The 20,006-nt window shown below is 47.2% G+C and overlaps 1 protein-coding gene across 1 annotated transcript in view; it reads right to left on the reverse strand.

The window, feature by feature from the left end:
- The window catches only part of Carpb (Carbonic anhydrase-related protein B), a 22,224-nt gene extending 2,601 nt beyond the window's left edge, over positions 1–19,623 (reverse strand). The window contains exons 1-8 of the mRNA XM_078180540.1: positions 19,152–19,623; positions 15,787–15,898; positions 15,369–15,419; positions 14,311–14,639; positions 11,449–11,544; positions 11,269–11,335; positions 9,270–9,424; positions 375–503 (exon numbers count right to left, since the gene is read on the reverse strand). Of these exons, the coding sequence (XP_078036666.1) occupies positions 375–503; positions 9,270–9,424; positions 11,269–11,335; positions 11,449–11,544; positions 14,311–14,639; positions 15,369–15,419; positions 15,787–15,850 (891 nt within the window). The 5' untranslated portion in view covers positions 15,851–15,898; positions 19,152–19,623. The remainder of the gene's footprint in view (positions 1–374; positions 504–9,269; positions 9,425–11,268; positions 11,336–11,448; positions 11,545–14,310; positions 14,640–15,368; positions 15,420–15,786; positions 15,899–19,151) is intronic.
- Between the last annotated feature and the right edge of the window lie 383 nt (positions 19,624–20,006).

Below are 20,006 nucleotides of genomic sequence, written 5' to 3' on the forward strand. Positions count from 1 at the left end.
CGAAGAAAAACCTCGATGTCAGTATTAGTTAACACGTTCGCGGACGTCAATGCCATAGCATCCACCGTCATTATGACAGAACCGTGACACGAACGCTGTAATATTCTACTTGAAAAATATAACATTTCAAGCCCTCCGACAGAACGCGACGAAGGAAAATATCGCTGTCACATTTAGTCTAAAAATAAATCCACCTGTCTCGTGGAAACGTTGACTGACCGCGACCGCGTTAAAAAAACCGTCTCTGCAACAATTCGGGATCGACGCAACACCGTCATCGCGGGCGTTACAGTTTTCTTTTTTCGAGGGCTTTTGTCCGTAATTGCGTAAAGCTCCGCAGCATAATGATCTGAATCCGGCGTCGGATTCGGTACCTGCACGTTGAAGTCAATGTTTGTTCGAACAGGACGATGATGAAGCTGCTGAGGCGGTCTGTAATTATTCCCGAGAGGGGCGACCGGGTCGTTCTGCACGCCTCTCATCAGCACCCGCAGCGCCAGCAGCTGAAAAGACACACGGGATCAGCTCTAGGACTGAATTGCGAATCAATCCTCACCTTCTCCGATCCCCGCCAGCGGGGGGGATCTTAAACTGCCCCCGTTGATCCCTGAAAGCAAAGTACGACGCGCCCGGTGACTTTCGATAAGTCCCCGGCTTTTATTTATTATGGTGATGGACCGTGGTAGGGCGAGCTGTACCCCAGCGCGACACATTGTTCGGTTATTTTGCATCCCTTTGCCGTCACCGGTTGCAACTTGTCGCGGGAAATTAGCAAGTATAATTCTTCCCACACCGACACCGGTTGTCGGTGGGGAGTTTTATCAAATTCGTCGACCGCTCGCGATTCGCAATTTGATCACCAAAGGATACTTAACCCTTGCGGATTTATTTCGCGGTTACGTTGATTAGCACTGTTTCATTCTTAATTATCACCTTAACACTTAACGGACGGGCCCCGTAGATTTACGTTTTTCCGTTTTGACTTTCTAGGACGGGCCACTTAAATGTACGTTTTTGCTTGAATTTTTAGTACGTTGAATTAGTTTTTTCATTTTACGCACATTGTGTTATTTTCTCTTGGCACCATTAGTTATAGCACTATCTGCTTGTTGTTCCTATGGCGTAGTTTTGATTTTAAGATGTTATTCTGAATAATTTTATAACGGTAAAAATTAGATATGTTTATCATTTTTGTCAGGTTCCACTGCATAAAGGTGAACGTTTTACAGCATATCACACGCTTAGAAAATACTAAACGCTTTAATAAATACTGTTATGAAATATTATAAGAAATATAATTGATTTCATAAAGTTTTATCGTAGTTACAACACTTTAAATCCATACATTCATGTTTATTTAATTCCCCTGAAATATGCCCGGAAACTAGGAAAGACAAAGCAGATTCGACCCGTCCGTTAGGTGTTAAAAGAATGATAGAATCGTGGTTTATTCTATGTTTTTATTTAAATTTAGATTTTGGGAATAAAAGATTTCTCGAATCATTGCTTTCTTAAAATACTTTTCACTTTAGATCAATTACAGTCGTCGCTAATAACCAATGCAGTTGATGCGACGAAAAACCTTTTAATAAACAAGATAAAAGGACAATCAAATTTTCTTTCGATTTATAAGAAATACGTGAAATTCGCATTTAATAGTATAAGATCTTCGTCACGAGTCTGACGCGTCGTGCAAGGGGTTAAACGACCTGATTAACCCCTTGCACTATCGCTCCTTTTATGCTGTAATGATTAGCACATATTCGTACTTAATAATTTTCCTAATAGGTCCAAACAATTTTTATTTCCTGTATTGTCTTTGTTTACCTTCTTTTATACTTTGATGAAAGAAGAATTTATTTTTACTTCGATGTAGAAGAAATTAATAATATTCGTACTTAGTAGAGCTCGCATAAAATCTTCACTACAAGTTTGACTCGTTATTATAGTGCAAGGGGTTAATCGACAGGATTTTGCGGAGATCGCTATTCTCTACAGTCATTGACACCACAATGCGAGAAAGACATCCTCGAAGCAGGGTATACAATTACACACTCGAGATGGGTCGATTCGGAACGGTTAATCGGTCGCCGGGCACGGATCATTTGCCGCAACAAAATACACACTGCCAAAAAAAAAAAAAAAGAAGAAAGCGAGAGAGAGATAGAGGGTGCAAGCGCGTTAATCCTCTCCAGTCAAAAACAGCCGGCGCCACTCGACATGAATCACCCTCTATACCAAACAAAGCTGCGAGCGGAGATTTCCGCCTCTCCATTAATTACACCGGGATTTCGCTCTCAACGACACGGCGTCGACATAATTTTCCAGTCAACAATTTTTTTTTTTCTCTCTCTCTCTCTCTCTCCGCTCCGCCTAGCCTCCTGCGTCCCACCATCACACGGGGGGGGGGGGGTGTCGCGAGGAACACGTGTAGCTCTCTCGTTCGCGGGATAAATCGCGTGCGCGCATCGCCGGGATTAATTTGGCGGGGCAACGAGCCAAAAATAATTGCTCCTTCGTCGCAACGGGGGAGTGGGGGGCTAGTAGTTTTCACGGCCCTCGACCCCCGACGCAATCGAGACCGCCCTTCGTATTTTACGGCGAGGCTCGCTGGTAACGCGGAGGCGCGCAACTTTTCGAGCACTCCTCTCCCGGTCCCTTAATGAACCGAAACTTTTTCTCAGACGTCCGGCCGAGTTCTCCGGCTCCCGTAAACACCGCCCGGTAAACGTCGAACCGCGGGAAAAAAAAAAAAGGAAAGTGTTATCGGCCGACCGCTTTTTTGTTCCCCGCCGCGTCATCCCCCTCTGTCGCACTCCGTTTAATTTGATCTTCGCGGTATTTCGCATCTCGGTCTGATCCGCTGCGATTCGACCGGATCTCGCCTTCTTTATGGTCGCGTGCGCACCGAGACCGAGTGAGTAATCGTTTTATTTTCAGGCTCGCCGCGCATTGTTGCTCGAAGGGGGCACGTCGCCGATAAAATGCAGCGCCTTGCCCGGCCGGCTACGCCGATCGGAAGCAGGAAACGAGCTGTCGCCGCTCGTTTCGCTGACAAATTGACAGCTGGACGGAGAAGAAAGGTGCGAACTCAGCTCGTAATTATTCAGACAATTAAATGATATTAATGATAGAGCAGGCAGCCGATTATTGTGGAACGAGCGGCGAACGTCGTCGGCGTTCTTCTGTCGGCTACATTGTTCTACCGGTTTGATCATTGCGCCGAGAAGATTGCTCTTTTTATGGGGCAAGTGAATCTACTAACATGTTTATATTTTTATAACATTAGCATTCACACAGTGATTATTTTATTTTTATTTTATCTACTTCGTTTATCTGATTCTTATCTTATCTATTTTATTTATCTGATTCTTATTTGACCTCTTTTATTAATCGCGAGAGTTGTTTAATATTTTAAATGTTGTATAATAATGTTGTTGCATAGAATAGCTCAATATTAAATTTCAGTTTTTATTTCTATTTTATTTATTTTATTAATCACGAAAGGTATGTAATCATCAACGAATTGTATAATAATATCGGAGATTACTGTAGTACGATCTAACACGTTTATTTCAAAAATAGATAATAAATTATTGGACGCCATAAAAATCGATTCACGGGCTACCAGTCGGTAAAGCGTTAATCCGTCAGTGTATACGCGAGCTTCGCAAACAAAAATACGCGAGAGGTGACATTTAGTGATAATAATACACGAATGTCTATATATATGAGGTTATTAAATTTGAATTGCATTTGTCTCTTTATTAAAATTAGAATCACATAGAGCTAAACAAATATGGAGCACAACAAAAATATTTAACATTTTCACGTAAAACATATTTAAAATGCCTAATCTAGTCATCAAACCAGTTATCATTCTTTTCTGCCGGATCCATTTCAAATAATTTTCATCTGTTTCAAACTTATGCGTTTGCAACATCTGTCACATAAATTTGTAACATTTCGCATTCTTCCTTCTGATAATAATAAATAGTGAATCTTGATTCGATAAAACACAAAGCAAAAATTACTGTACTGTATATAAATGCACAAGAATCTGATTCTCTTCGACTTATAAAAACTTCAAAGTGAATTAAAATATCAAACAATGCATGAGGAAGGTAAACAAACCAGCAAGACCACAATTAAACGAAAAGGAGTTAACTCTCTATAATCCGAATTCTTTTCTTAACCCATTCACGACAGTACCATACTTCGCCACCAATGTATGCTTGCGATTGTACCATTGCTAAATGATATGTCTCACTTTCTGTGTTATCTAATGCTTTAGCTTTATTTTAATTTCGCTATTTAAATAAACTAATAACCTACAATTACGATTATGATAGTATTTATCTCATATTATTTTCTAATGATATTTCCTAGTATAAAAGCATGTGACTACCATATGTATAAGACTCCAGCCTTCTGTGACACGCTAACTGACTACCGCATATAACAGCACCCGTCACGAAAGGGTTAGGCATCTATCCGCTGACAACTCGTGTCATCAAAATCGTTACCGTTTATCTGCGAAACCTTGAACAATTAAACCGTACACGTCGCCATGCGAAAAACTAAAATCACATGTAACACCACCGACACATCAGCGAGTTACACGAGCCCGTGGACGTTTAATTAATCATTGCCAAAAAAAAAAAATCGATCATACGCTCGAGATCTTTTTGCGCGTACCGCTATCGGTAATAGCGTAAAATTAGATTAACGATGAGAAAATGATATCAGGAGACGAGAATAAACCGCGCCGGTGTTCACCGTCGGTGGAAAGAGAATCGGGTGCCGCAGAATTTAACAGTATCGTAATTTTATTCCACGGGAGCCCGTTTTTCAATTATCGAATCGCGGGAACCCTCGAGGGAGGCTCTTTGTACCTCGGAGCGTTTCCGGGCAACGTGGCCGCGGACACACAGAGGGAGGGAGAGAGAGAGAGAGAGAGCCCTTTTATATTCCCGACCGATGTTTTGTTTCGTCCGAACAATAGTAATTAATTCGGACGAATCAAAAAACAGGAGAGAAAAAAAAAAGGAAGTCGAATCGGTTCGCATTTTGCGAGTCGATGATTAATTTCTGAAACGAACCAGCAGGAAAGGAAAAGAGGATGAAAGAGAGAGAGAAAGAGAGGGAGGGAGACAGAGAAAGAGAGAGAGAGAGGGAGGGAGACAAGGAAATAGAGAGAGTGAGCGAGGGGCTCCGCGAATCGTTTAAACGTTTGACAATGGGCACCGCCATACTTCCGTCGGAAGTCAATGGACTCCGTTATTGAATTCTCCGGCATTGTTTGCGCCCGTTTTTTCGCGAACGCGTGCCGACTCCGGCTCCCGGCCGCCGGTGGCCCCGTATTATTAAAATGCGAGGCGAGCCCGAGACGAAACGGTGCCCCGGTCTATGTGTGCGGGTGTTTTCGAAAATGGCCGCCGGCCCGCCGTTCATCCGATCGATCCGACGTCGCCGGATTTCGCATCGGGCCCGCGTGTGTCGCCCGAACAATAATCATCCCTCGAACTCGGCGCGACGACGCTGCCGCCGCTCCGCGGTGCTAATACATCAGCCGGCGTAGATCGATTCGAATTAATCCGCGGATGATTGCCCCGCTAATTCTTTCCGCGGAGCCGATCCGTTATTTTGTTGCGCGTCCGAATCGTTGTTTACACGTGGCACCCTCGTTTCGCGCGCTGTTTTTTTATGCGCCGCCGTATCTCTCCGCTCGGAAGCTACTATTTATTGCCGCCGTTCCGAAATCGAACGCTTCCCGCCAAAAAACAACCGCGAGAAATGATTTCGGGTGAAATTTGGAACAATGGAAACGTTGAAGATGTTTTGGTGTGTCTGGGGTAGCGGAGCTGGTTGATGGAGGGTGACCGGTTGCTGTACCCGTCGGAAATTAATAAGAAAGGATTTGGTGGTTAATGGGTTAATCGGATGGCTTGTGAAGTAAGCAACAAGCCTATTTAGTTGAAACGCAAAAATTAAGTATTATCCAGTAACTCGTGCAACAACAGTTATACTTTTAATAATTATTGTAATCTAATTCATCATAATATAAAAAATTATTTTAAAACGTGCTGTAACAATTTCAGTGGTGCCGCGGAGTCACCGCTCGAGTGCAAAGGGTTAATAACTAAACTTAGAAATTATAAACTAAAATTTAGAAATCATCTGTGTGAAATCATAGTTGAAGCTTGATGTTTTTGCTTTGGTTTCTATATCATAACTAAACACCATATGTAAATATTTAATGTAAAATATATAAAATAATTCATACATTTACGACAACTTGAATACAATTATAAAAAAAACGAAGGAAGCATGAATAATGATAATAAGTGAGTGAGAAAGACATTAACATATAGACGATATATGTTAATAAAAATAAAACCACATTGAGAACAGAGACAGTGTCAATAGTAGAAATAAGTATAGTTGTAAGGGATTGTAAAAGACTAGAAGAATAGAACAATGGCAGAAATTGGAAAGAGAAGGAAAAATGGACGAAGAGGCGAATATAGAAGAAATATAGGGAAATTAAATAGAGAAATGCGCTGTAACCATGACAGCAGAATAACGAAAGGATCAATAACAGTTCCGAGAAAAGTTACGGAAGCGTTCGCAGTGGTTTATAACGATTTGTAAATGGTTTTATGCAATTTTAACTACCATACGTGTAACATGCAATCACCGTGTATGATGTGATTTTAAACGAACATCAAAATTTCCTTAACCCTTTGCACTACGATTCCTTTCACTGCATTGATCAGCACTTATTTGTCGTTAATATTTTTCTTAATAGGACCAGACAATTCTTGTTTCTTTTATCGTCTTTATGCATTTTCCTTTTCAGACTTTGATAACAGAAGAATCAATTTGATTTCGATTTAACATAAATTAATAATATTCGCGTATTTAGTAGATCTCGCATGATCACGGGTCTGACTCGTTATTATAGTGCAAGGGCTTAATACTTCTGGGCAGACTATGCAACGCCACAGTTAACAGAACTCTATAGATAGACTAAGTAAACAATTCTACAGATTAACCCTAAAAATTCGCAATTATGACAGAAATAATAGGAGTGTTTTCGTATAATGAAATGGGAGCAGCAGAAACCATAATACAAAACTGCAAAGATCATTGAATCGTTTCGTATGTTTCGAATAAGTAAATTATCACAGAATCATTACGTCGCGAGAGAGAGAGAGGGAGAGAGAAAGAGAAAGAGAGAGAGAGAGAGAGGGTCTATCAAGCGGTGGCTCGGTTTAATTAACGAACCCTTTCACCGTCCGACAATAATACGGTTTACCGGTGCAGCGGCGAGGGGATCGTTTGCTCCGGGTGAAAAAAATCGCATTAAGTCGTCAAAGGGTAATCCGGGACAGATAAAAGGAGCCACGTAAACCAATTTCCTTTTGTTCGAGGTCGCGCGCCGCGGCGCACGGGAGATTACGCCGCGTCCCTGGCCACGCGAAATCGTTAAAAGAACATCAGAAACTACTTTCGTGCGTGAGCTACCGCGATCCCTCAAGTCGTCGCGGCCAGATACGATCCGATGCCAAAGGAATCAAGTTCTAGACCCTGAACACGATCGGGGAAACTGCTTCTTCGATCCCGTGCCCCGAATAAGGTCAACCCTGGAGGCGCGGTATCGGCCGCGAAAATCGGGCAGCCCGTCCTTCTTCCCCGACCAGCGAAAACCACGGCAAAACACTACCGTACCGCCCACTTTTGAAAATTGATCCCGGAAATCCCCCGGCCACGAATCTTCGCCGTTCGTATCGGATTCGGCGAAAAAATTCGCATAATTTTACGGCTCCCTCAACGAATATATCGACTGACTCCGTCGTCCCCCTTCGGCCGGCTTTGGAATTTTCAGTGGCGCGAGCACGGCTTTGGTCAGACGCGAGTAGAATTCAGTGGACGCGTCGAACGAGTCCGACGACTCCGAGACGCAGATTTCGAACTCTCTGGTATCTATCGAATTCCACTGGATCAAAAATAAAGGAGCCGTTGGGACGATTTATAAATAGAGAGAAATGGAACAAGCCGATGTTTGTTCGTTATTTAAGTCGGTGGCGACCGACAGCGACGATGCTTTTTCAATAAACCGTGCGATTTAAAAAATCGTCGAGGTTCGACCGTTCGGGTGTGCAGATGTCTATTACGAGCGACCGAAAATATTCCGTTTTTATCGGTGGACTATATTTATAACGGGAATCCTATTTAGGTCCTCTTGCACCAGTTATTTACGAAGGGGAATTTTGCGATTGTTGATAACGGTAGCTCTACTTTGCTTTCCTGGTAATAATGATCGATGAGAGAAACCCCTGTTTTAGTCGTTTATAATAGTTATCGACAAGGGACAATGATTTCGGATGCCGATAACAGTTATCGATGAAGGGAGCTGTATTTCGGTTGTTCATAATATTGTGTAGTATTATTTCGTACTTGTGAAATCGATATTTTCACTAGACACCGTTTTCAATGGAAAGGCAACTCAATTGTTCGCTTAATAATTGCTATTATTTGAATGGGTACTGTAAATTCGATCACAGTCCGACAAATTGTTATCGTATATTTTTTATCTGTTTCTTCTCTTTTTAAATCCCAATGTGAATGGATTTATTCTACCAAATTCAAACATTTCAGGAACAATAATGAAAAGTGTTATGAACGTAGTTGCGAAAGAAGCCGTAATACTGTGGGTAATTGTACGCTCCTGTGGGTAATTGTCCGATTATTATTATATTATAATTATTATATCATATTGTATATATTATTATCTGATTATTTTGATTTAAATTGCCTGGTACCAGCACAACGTAACACATCTATGACAAAAGTGTGTTCAGATCGCTAACATCGTTTAGCCGCGTCGAGGCACATAAAACAGCTACGCCGCGTCATCGTTCGAAGCATTATTCTTATTCGGCGTAGCCGATGCATCTTAACTGTTTCAATCTATTCCGGTCGTCCGTTACGATTATATTAAGAACATCTATACCGGGAACAGCGATCGAGAATCTGCATCAGCCGGAATCGATGCAATTTCCTCGACAGCTGACGTTATATTCCCGGTCCGAGCTAAGCCCCACCCACGGACGGTTCTAAGGTCAGCCTTGGCCGAAAAAGAAGATCGCCCCGGCCGATTGATATTCACTGCTCGACCCCGAGAGACGAGAGAGAGAGAGAGAGAGTGAGATAGTCGGCGGGGCCGTTGGTATCGGTATAGGTTAGCGTGATTCGATTCTCACCTGCTGCTGAGTGATGTATATCGGTTTGTTCAGGATGATCCACGTGGTGGTCTCGTGGCAGGCCGGCATGGTGATGGAGCCGTCATACGTCATGTAATATTTCGTGTCCGGCAGTAGCTCCCTCACCGAGAAACGGTTAATCTCCATCGTCTGGCCTGTGTGCAATCGGTACATCGATCGATGAACAAGCGGCCGAGAGCAGGGGGGTGCCGACCGACCGTGACGCGCATACGTACCCCAATTAGCATCGACGTGCCCGTACACGGCCCCCCCCCCCTGTTCCGCCCTCGCACACTCGGCAGTGTAATACCGGGGCCGCTTACAACACCCGGAGCCCCGTTTTCCCAGTCACTTAAGAGCTAATGGCCGCGAGCATGGTGAAAAGTTCGCGTGCGTCCCGCCGACACACGCCGTGCCACGGTAATTTTCTCTCCTCAAACCCCCGTCCCCCACCCCCTCCCCGATCGAACCGTCACGGCTTCAACTTCGCGAATTTCTCGGCGAACGTGCGCGACCCACGCCCGCTTCCAAGGGGGTCACGGGGCGGCGGCGGCGAGAGGGCGAGGGCGCGGAGCTGAAATTTTCAAGCAGCGGATGCTACCTCGCGCCTACCGGGACAGCTTTATACACCCTTCGGCAGATTGGGGTACGCGCGCGCGATCCCACCACCCGTATCGAACGACCCCTACGCGAGCCGACCCTGTCGAGCGGCCCGAACCCTTCTTACGGGATGGTGATCAGCCTCCGGTCCAACTTCTCGTTCCTTATAACACTAATATCGAACCTGCGAACACCTGCTCCTCCACCGCCTCCTTCGTCTACTACCCCGACCCTCTTCGAAGGGTTGGATAATAGAGTGCACTTCTGTATCATCGATATTTTTACTTGGAAAAACACGGAAGCCCCCTCGAGTCCCTTCACCGTTCGGAGTCGAGCGATTCATTGAGATTTCACGCGGGTTTGATTGTGGCGGGATATCGACGGCCACGGTGACCGTAAAACGAAAAGTTTCAAGGGGGATGATTTTAATCGACGCTGATTTGGCGCGAAAGGTCTCGAGCGAGAGCAGCTTCCCGTCGATTAATTATTGGCTGAACGCCGGAGCAAGGCGCGCGCTCTGTCTAAGGCCGTTCTTGTTCCCACGTATTTTCGAATAGTCTTTGTATTCAGCCGGAGCCCGCCCCCGGGGTGGGATCGAGTAAAATGCAACGAGAAATATTATACGGCACAGCTACATTGGAAAAAATGAGGGAGCTGACGGAACAGCCCTCTGGGGCTGACCTCGTACCACATATGTCACTTAAAGGACCGGGGCGGGCCATAAGATATCAAGGATGAATTTTCCTGCTATCAGCCTATAACTTTATGTGCCAAGCCCCGGGATAATATGAAAAAATCCAATCGGTTTTTCGATACCGGCCAGACCCTGCGCCGCGCCCCGACCTTTTCGCATTTTCGACGCTCTCCGGTTTAATATCGCGGATACGCTCCGTAGATTCTACTGTTTTAGACGATACCGGGGGTACTATCGATCTTCCTAGACCCAATTTCTCCGTGTCTATACACAGATCGATTCCGTAGACCCTTTCGCGGGGGGGAACACGAAGACAACACGAACCGGTCCGTCGAGATTCAATTTTTTGCCAGGCTCCCGCGGAGAACACAAGGGCAATCGATTTTTCGAAATTCGATTTTTTCCAAGTTCCAATTCAATTTTACCGGCGCGCCCGACCGAGCCCGAACTGTTTTCAGAAACACAGGTACAATCGTTTTTGCCGAATTCAATTCGGATCGATGGCCCGTAGCTACCCTACGCAAAAACGTTTCGCAGGTTCGACGGTTTTATGAAATCGTCCGGCGACGGACGAATTTATACGCCGGTCGCGTCGGAATTGCAATTCTTCCGGCGAGTTTAACAAACATCCGGCGACGGATCCGCGCGGGTAATTCGAGTCTGCCCGAACGCCGCGAACGTATTCAATTACCGATGCTCTCTCACCTCTGTATTTGATCTTATCCAGCTGTTCGGTGAATAGCCGTAGCTCCGGATTCGAGAGGTCCCCGACCTGAAAGCCAACCGAGAGGATATCTGTGACGTATCGCTCGTTGGGATCTGCCGATGATCGCCGGCCACGATCTTTGCCTGGCGGGAATATTCGCGGAGAGATTAGGCATGTACCTGGAGCAGAAGCGACACCGCGACGATCCCCTGCGCCTTGTGCAACGCGACCGAGAAGTTGTTGTACAGCTGCGAGTTGAAGCCAAATATTTGCAGCTGTGAATGAAAACGGACCACAGTTTAGCCGGGGAGAGACCACCTCCCACCCCCGTTCTCGCAACTTACTGTTTCTGATACATCAACAGGGCGCGAGCTTTGTGTACGCGCTTCGATTTACAAACTTCGCCGGGCACCGCTCCTCCACCTTCGCTCGAGCAGGACAGAGGGAACCGAGTTTCGTAGGAAACCGTCTCGACATCTTGCTTTTACCCGGAAATCAATTGTTTTCTGCGCGACGGTCCGCGATCGCTGAATTTTTGGCGCATTTGTAACGAGGACAAAGTATTTAACCCATTGCGCCGTGATTTCTTTCACAATTATCGACACTGATTTGTTCAATCGAATCCATTTTAATTCCCGATTCAATACAGTTTCTTTGATCTACGGTATTTTAATTTCACATAATTTATTGCATGGTATGGAATTTAATTTTGCGATTCGTACAGCAGATACGCTGTTCATGGTGTTTTAAAAATAAATGGACATGACAATGTAAAATTGATTTCATATGGAATGTGATACAGTTTTCGATGCGAGTTAACGTGCGAAGCGTTAATCATTTCCGTTTATAAACGACAGAGTTTCTGTTTATTGCATATTTCTACATTTCAGTAACAGAAGTGTGTAAAATTAATAAAATTATAGTAGATCGGGTATGAAATACTTCTGCAAGGGGTTAACAATAGCGCATCAATTATAGCTCGATACGACAATTAAAATGGAAATGACATTTATATCTATCTTACGTTTCTTTCAATTAACTTGCATAATTTTTATCTTCCACAAATTACAGAAAACTAAGGAATTTTATAGAAAATTTATCCTGCCAGTACTGCTTATTGAAATACGACACAATTTAATCGTGTGTATCGATTTGAAACGTTTCAGTAGTATTGGATCGCCTTTGACCGGACAGACGCTTGAAGTACATGGAAACTCGAATGCGAAATAATTCCTGGTGTATTATACAGATTTAAGGTAGCGATATTCCAATGTCTATATAGAGGTAACTAAGAATTCTCAGTGAAATGGGTTCGCCATTAGTCGGACGATAACTACATACGGCTGATATTCTTTGTAAAAAGGCTGCGCGAGTGGAGAAAGACGGGAAGGTCGCGGATGTATTCAGGGATTTGAGTAGAATGGGACTACCGGTGGTCAGACCACCATCTGATGATCTCTAGGAGAGGCAAGTACGACGTCTCTTTTGAATGGATGCGGAAAGAATGCATCCGACGGAACAAGGTTGAATACTTTTCCCAGGGAACGAAGGAAACCGTGTATGTATAGCCGAAGCGGGCATCTGTTTAGCAATTTAAGTAGAGTAGCGGCGCGAGTGGTCAGACAGTGAAACGAAGCTCACGGTTGCGAGAAAGTAGTATTATTATAGGACACGAGTATCGCGTTCATAGAAGACCGATATTACTCTATTTCGATAAAAATAAGAGTATTATCGTTCCAGTGGTACGGGTCGACCAGTGGTCGGACTGTTCTCGGAATTTTCTCCTTAAACACGATCACTTGGAACGAGTGCAAGTATTCTGTCTCTGGAATTACTATGATTGCGTAGATAAAGACAAGAATATTGCAATGTCGGAAGAATATGTATAAGTGACAAGTATGCTGACACCTCCACAAGTTGGACCAGTTGAATTTCATTTTTTATAGATGATAGACTGACTAAAGTTTATTGGACAATGAGTGGAACAACCGTTGCAGAAACGACAATGAATCTAATAAATTCATTATGCGGATCAAGGTTACTTGAACGGATGCTGAAAATTTCATCGAAATTAGCAACATTGTTACGTGCTACAATTAACCTCTTGTTGAATCGTTCTTTTTGTGTCCAACAGGTTATTATTAGAAACAACCGCCACGAGTCCAACTCGTATAAATTTTAAAAGTATCTCGGAGGTTTGAAGATTATTAAAACTAATTAATAACTATTTAAAAAATTCGAGATTTTTATATTTTTCATGCCTGTTGCTTTACTCCAAGTTAATCGAGATCGACAAAATTTTCAACATGCATATAAGTTACCGAGACAAACAAAACACATTTATTAAATTCTCATTTAAGAATAAACAAGTTTAAGATAAATAAGTTTTAAATCCATAATTTTTTAGATTCCTTTACCATTCGAATCGACTGCAGCTCTTGTTATAATACGTTTCACTAATAGTCTAGTAAACGTTCAGTCTATCATCTAAAACAATTCGAATAACTTTGCCGAATTTTAAAAAGTTTATTGCATTTAAATAATTGTCAATATACAGGATGTCCCAAAAGTGACTCGCAATCTGGAAATGAGAGATTCCTGAGGCGATTTGAAGCAACTTTTCCCTTAGCGCAAATGCATTCCGCGGATTCGTTTACGAGTTATTAATGAAAAACACTGACTAATAAGCGGCGAGATCAGCTGGCGCGCAAGTTGGCTCGGTCGCTCGCGGCAGCTGATCTCGCCTCTCATTGGTTACGGTTTCTCTTTAATAACTTGTAAATAAAGCCACGGAAAAAATTGTTGTAAAGGCAAAAGTTGCTTGAAATGACCTCAAGAATTCCTCATTTCCCAAATGAGAATGATTTATGGGACACTAAAAATTTTACGTGATTGTAGAACGACCATTGGTCAGACAATCCTCGCAATTTGACTTTTCGCATGAAAAACTATAACGACTGGGTCTTAGACTTTACTTCGACTCTATTTAGATCCTGTTTCTGTCTGTTTTAGGATTGTAGCGATAAAAGAAGTGATCTCACCTCGGCCGGGAACGCGTGTCCGTCGACGGTATGCTCGCTGCCCGTCCGATCGTCGAGGCCAAAGTGCAGATGGATCTCATGGAACTGGTATCGATAGCTGAGCGGCCCTCCGGATATGTTAACGGGGTGTCTGGTGTCGTTGTAGATGGCGTAGGCGACTCTGTGGCCGGTGTTCTCCAGGACACCGTCGACCCGGTGCTTGTCGATATGCAGCGGCCGTAGGTTCGGGTCGAAGAGGAGCTTGGACGGCTCAAGGTTCACCGGCGATTGTCGCTTGCCCTTGTTGCACAGACACCACTCGGGATTGATCAGACCCCAGAACCCGGGACCTTCAAATCGCACCGATTAAACCGGTGGGGCGGGGGGCTTCCTCTCACGATCGATGAACGGGGACCCCCGCGGGACCGGTTAACAACTTCGAAACGAAGTTTCCGCGACGCTAAGCCCGGGGATTAGCGGTCCTGCCGCCCGGCTGTCAAATTATTCAGGGGTCGGGGAAAGCCAAGTGGCGAACGATTCATGATTTTCGTCAAGAACGGGAACCCGGTATCATTTTTTCGTCCGTCGCGCCGGCTCTAATAGACTCGTCGCGGACACCGAGACTCGCGGATCATTTAATTAATTTACTTGTCGACCATCAAGCTTGTCGATCTGAAATTTTGCAGACGTGCTCGCGGATCATCAAAGCGCATGCAGAAAAATCGCAAGAGACGGGAAGATTTGCTGCGATCTCCGGAAATGCAAGAACGAGAGACGTCCATCCCAGGTGTCTTTCATGAGAGTCGACTGGATTTCAAGACGCGGCCAACGGTAGCAGACGCCGATTTCGATCTCGAAGTTCAAATGGTTTCGCGATTACAGTGAGAACTAGACTACGTAATAAGAGACTGCGAAAGAATGACTTGTCAAAGCAGTCTCGAAAAGGGATAGTCCTCGTAGAGCAGAGATTTCATTCGGGGGGGATTTTCGCGGCGGGGGAAACAAAGGTTTCCGGACGAGCGGCAAGGACGTTCGACCTCTGAGCGGGGACGGTGGTAAACGATCGAAGAATCCCTTACCGGAAATGCCGTCGTAGGTCCACCACTCTTCCCAGCTGAAGGGCCTAGATTCTGGAAATAGTTGGTTATCAAGAATTTCCGCGATGTCGTTTACGCGGCGCGCAGCAGTCCTTAACCTAGAACCAGTTACGTCTTGGGTCAAGTGGCAGTGGATATTTGGCCACGGTTCGTCGAATAACGAGCCACTCGTCTCAATTACACGGTCTCCTGTCCCGGGGGAACAATGATATCAAAAGATCTAGCCCTCGCGAAAGCGGCCGGTCGTTTCCTTTCGGGCAAGAAACACGGGGAACTCTAGAAAGAGAACGAGAAAGGGAAAGAGAAAGGACCTCTCGACGAATCGATTCATCTTCAGGTTAAGAACCGCTGATTACAAGCGCGCGCCGTCGCGATTCGTCGTCTCGCAGCTGAACCGTACCTTGTATCATAACGATAACGAACACTCCCCAGACGCCCAGGAAAACGGAACTGAATGGGGCCATTCCTAGCGTTGCGCAGTCTTCGTCAATTGAACATCATTCGTCTCGACTCTACGGAGAAGAAAGAAAGAAGATACTTGGTTGATCGATGCTGCCACGAACACGTGTACACGACGAGGTCGCTCCCACGTGGGCCGATATCCCCTAACGAGGGAATACCCAGGAATCGTCTTTGATCTCCGCGCCAACGAATCAATTTCCTCGTATTACTCCCACGCGAGGTGTCCTCTTCTGTTTCCCACGGCACAAGTTCCCCTTGAATTCCACAGACGAAAGTATACGCTACCGTTCACGCGTTCCTGGACACGGACCCCCACCCCCCCCTCCTAATCTCGGCGCAGGATCTCGCGTTCGCAGATGACACACACGATAACGATATCGATCGAGCGGGAATGTCAACGACGGGGGCGTGTTTTAATCGAGCGTGGTCACGCGACCGTTTCCCTAGATCGTGTAGATCACGGCTGGCGGAACACGTCGGAGGATCGCGCGGACGTGTGCTGCTGCGTTACGAGTATAGCGATGCCTCCGGTGTGGCTACGCGAAAGAAAAGACAAATCTGCAGTGATCGTTGTCGAGACGCTCTTCCAAGGGGGCGGGGTTCCCACTCGATCTCCCGCCCACCGCCCGCCGTGCGACCCCCACCCCCGGGTCCACTCCACCCCGTTCCACGACACTCCACTCCGATGTATTCTTAGGTCAGGAAAACTCGAGTAGACTCTGTTCAGAAAGTCGATCGATCGATCCGATCTCCTCGTATCGGGCCTGAGGATCGCGCCGGGACACCGGAGTGTCTCTAACCTACACCGGCTGCATCGAGATAAGAGCCCTCCGACCGTGTCCCGAGTACGATGACTCGGCTCTCGCCCGCCCCTTCGCGTACCCTTAGCGCCCCCTCGCCCGCCCGGCCGACCCCCCCCCCCCCCCCCCCCCCCCCCCCCCGCTCGTTTTTCTTTCGGGCCGCGCGTCTACCAGACGGTTCTTCATTGAATTTCGAACGATTGTTTCGGTCCGTCGCGAGCCCCCTTTGTCCGAGTCTCTTTCTCCGCGCCCCGAACCGGCCGCAAAGTCAACCAATAAGTCGATCGTCCACGCGTTTCCTGTATCCGTTGGACCCTGCAAAGTCAGAATTAACGAGCAGTACACCAATGGCTGAGCCGGGACGAGGCGACAGCATCGAATAAAGCACAGATGAAAAGTTAGGGGTTCGGCCGCGAGTGCCTCCGAAGAGGGAGTGCGCGAAATATCGCCCAGGGATTAACCCATGAAGGGATTTGCGAAAAACTCTATCGGAATTCGAAGCGAAAATAAAACGATGGAACAAAGGCGGACGTTGGCTGCAGCGTGAAAGGATTAACAGAAAATCGCGTAGGAATTCGGATGGAAAATAATATTTTCGGATATACAGCGAGGGATTAATGCGGGCGACCGGGGTAGACGATATTCTCCGCACGGCCCTGGCCGTCGGACACCGGATAATCGACGTGCCGAAGCGATTTCCCGGTCTCCTCTGTAAAATGTAACCAGCCCCGCTCCGAAATCGAGTCGATATTCCAGTGACGCGTCGATTATCGCAATCTCTGATGAGCTATTTTCGGAGGCTTATCGGATTCCGTGCAATCCGTTCGCATCGGGACGAGTTCTCCCGTCTCGCGGGATTCGCGGATAACGAGACAATTATCGCGAATTCGACAAAGCCTCCGGGTGAGAGTCGCGCCGTTTGTTTGTAATCGTCGACAGCGAGTTCGATCGTTCGATCGTCCTCCACCGATCATTCCCCTTCCGCGTTTCTTGGCGAAAGGGGATACTGAATTAAATATCGAAACGATTAATCCGTCGTGACGTCGAGCTTCCGTCGATAAAGATTAATACCGCCGTCTCCCGAATCAATATTATCGGAACCAATGAATACTCGATCAACGATACAGCCCGTGTTTGCGGACTGACGTGAACGAGCCTAGTTCCATCGGAAACGTCTCCTTGGGTCCGGTAAAAATGGCGCAGGACGTGCAGGAAAACTCAGGCTTTCCTTCGAACGGAAATCCGGGACATCGGAAAAGGAATCGTTCCAACACACCTAACTCGGGTTTCCTGCGAACGGTAAACCTCGTCAGTGCGGCGGACACATTACCGGAATCTTTCGAACGATTTTCCAGACAACATCGAAGCGATTTCTAGATTGGAAAAACAATGGGCCAGCTCGTGGCCGTCGGCGAATCGAATTTTGATCGCAGCTCGGCTTCGGTCGGAACTTCTAGTTTGAATAGCGTCTAATCAGGCGTAGAAAGAGGCCTTTTCCTTCCCACTCGAGCGCGATTATCGAAGTGGAGTGGCTCTCTCGGTACTTCTCCACGCGTACAGATATCCGTATACGTACAGGTAGAAATAGTACGCGATAGGTGTCATCGAATTCGCCGACGCTCCACCGTCTCGGTACCCGGCCGTTGAAACAACCCGACTTAACAACAGTCCCAGCAATAATTGACCCTTATGGTCGTGCCGCGCCGGCACCGGCGCTGATACGCGAAGACTCGAGAAGTGCAACGACTCGACGACTCACGGTTCTCGGCGACTACTCCAGCGTCGACACGTCCCATAGACAGGGAAACCTGTCTCCGTATTGGCTCAACAGCTTCCTACCGTTAGAGGATCGCCATGGTTCGGCACGAAAGATCGAACGAACACAGTGTCCACTGTGGCGCGGCACACACTCGCGGTACCCTTTATGGATCTCCAGGATCTCGGCGGCCCGGTGATCCTTCCCCGGCCGGAAAATCGATCCTCTCGAATCGCCGATTCGAAGAGGACACTGTCCTCCTTGGGAACCGCGGCGATCGCGACGGTCGGGAAAAAAGCGTGAGCGCGACCAAAGAGGAACGAAGTAAGAGGACGAGAGAAAGAGGGAGGTAGAGGAAGAGGAGCAAGTAGCGAGAGGGAGAGAGAGAGAGAGAGAGTTCGGCGTAGGGTCGGCCGCGCTTGCGAGACTGGTGGGAGGACGAGCGTGCGAATCGATCGCGGCGAAACGCGCGATGGTGCGGCCAAAATTTTCGCGTGACGAGCAGAGAAACGGCGCCGCGTCCTGCGGAAATCAATAATAGGCGATCGGGGCCGGAAAAACTGAGGCAAAGCGAGGAAAAGCTCCGACTTCGGAGCGGGATCCACGCCCGAGCGAGCCTCGGTTTTCCCCGGCCGCAGGACGGCGCGGCTCGTAAGGTCCTTGGAGGGTTCTCTCTCTCTCTCTCTCTCTCTCTCTCTCTCGACGGCAGGGTCGAAGCTCTGTTGATAGGATACTCGCGATACTGACCGTGGACGAGGAAAACCGTGCGACGTCCTCCGATTCCCGCTTTCGGCTGCCGCGCGCCTCCAGCTCCTGGTGCTCTCTCTCTCCCGTGTGTGTGTGTGGGGGACGGCCGCGCGGCTTTGTCGTCACCAGCACTTTGCGACGCGACCGACGACCGACACTGTTCTACCGTTGTACTCGGCACGCAACAACCAGACTGCTCTCTCTCCGACTGGCTCGGTGTTCGGGGCCGGGGGTGAAACGAGGTGAAACGAGGCGTCGCGACGCTCCCGAGCGAGCGTAGTGGAGGCGCGTCGACGGCTGGCTGGATCGCCTCGTCTCGGCTCGACCCGACTCGACTCGACTCGACACGACTCGACTCGACTCGACTCGACTCGTCTCGTCTCGTCTCGACTCGCAAGCCCAGGCCAGGGCCGAGCTTTTTTCCCACGGAATAATTTCGTTAAAAGCGCGGCCTCTGCGCCTCCGCGAAGGAACGACGAAGGAGGAACGACTGCCCTACGAGCCGCGCTCTCTGTATACGTTCCTTCTTCTCTCCCTCTCCCCGCCCGCCGCGAGCCACCCTCTCTCCTCGTGCCCTCTCCTCTCGTACCCTCTCGGGTCTCTCTGCCCTCTCTGTCGGACGCAGGCTTCGGCCGATCCGTACCCCATCTAGATCTCTGTCGGGCTTTCCGGTAGCCGAGCTTTTGCGCACGCATGCGCCCGCCGATCACCATCGTTCCTCCTCGTTCTAGCGTTCCTCGACACCGCCGTTCCACCCTCTATTCCGCTTTCGTTCGTTCCTCCTTCTCCGGCCGTGGCCCTCCGTTCACCCACATCGATGCTTCCGGACACGGTGGAACGAGCGTTTCGCGCCTC

Source organism: Augochlora pura, chromosome 5 (genome assembly GCF_028453695.1).
Source record: "Augochlora pura isolate Apur16 chromosome 5, APUR_v2.2.1, whole genome shotgun sequence".
In the NCBI taxonomy this organism is placed as follows: Eukaryota; Metazoa; Arthropoda; class Insecta; order Hymenoptera; family Halictidae; genus Augochlora; species Augochlora pura.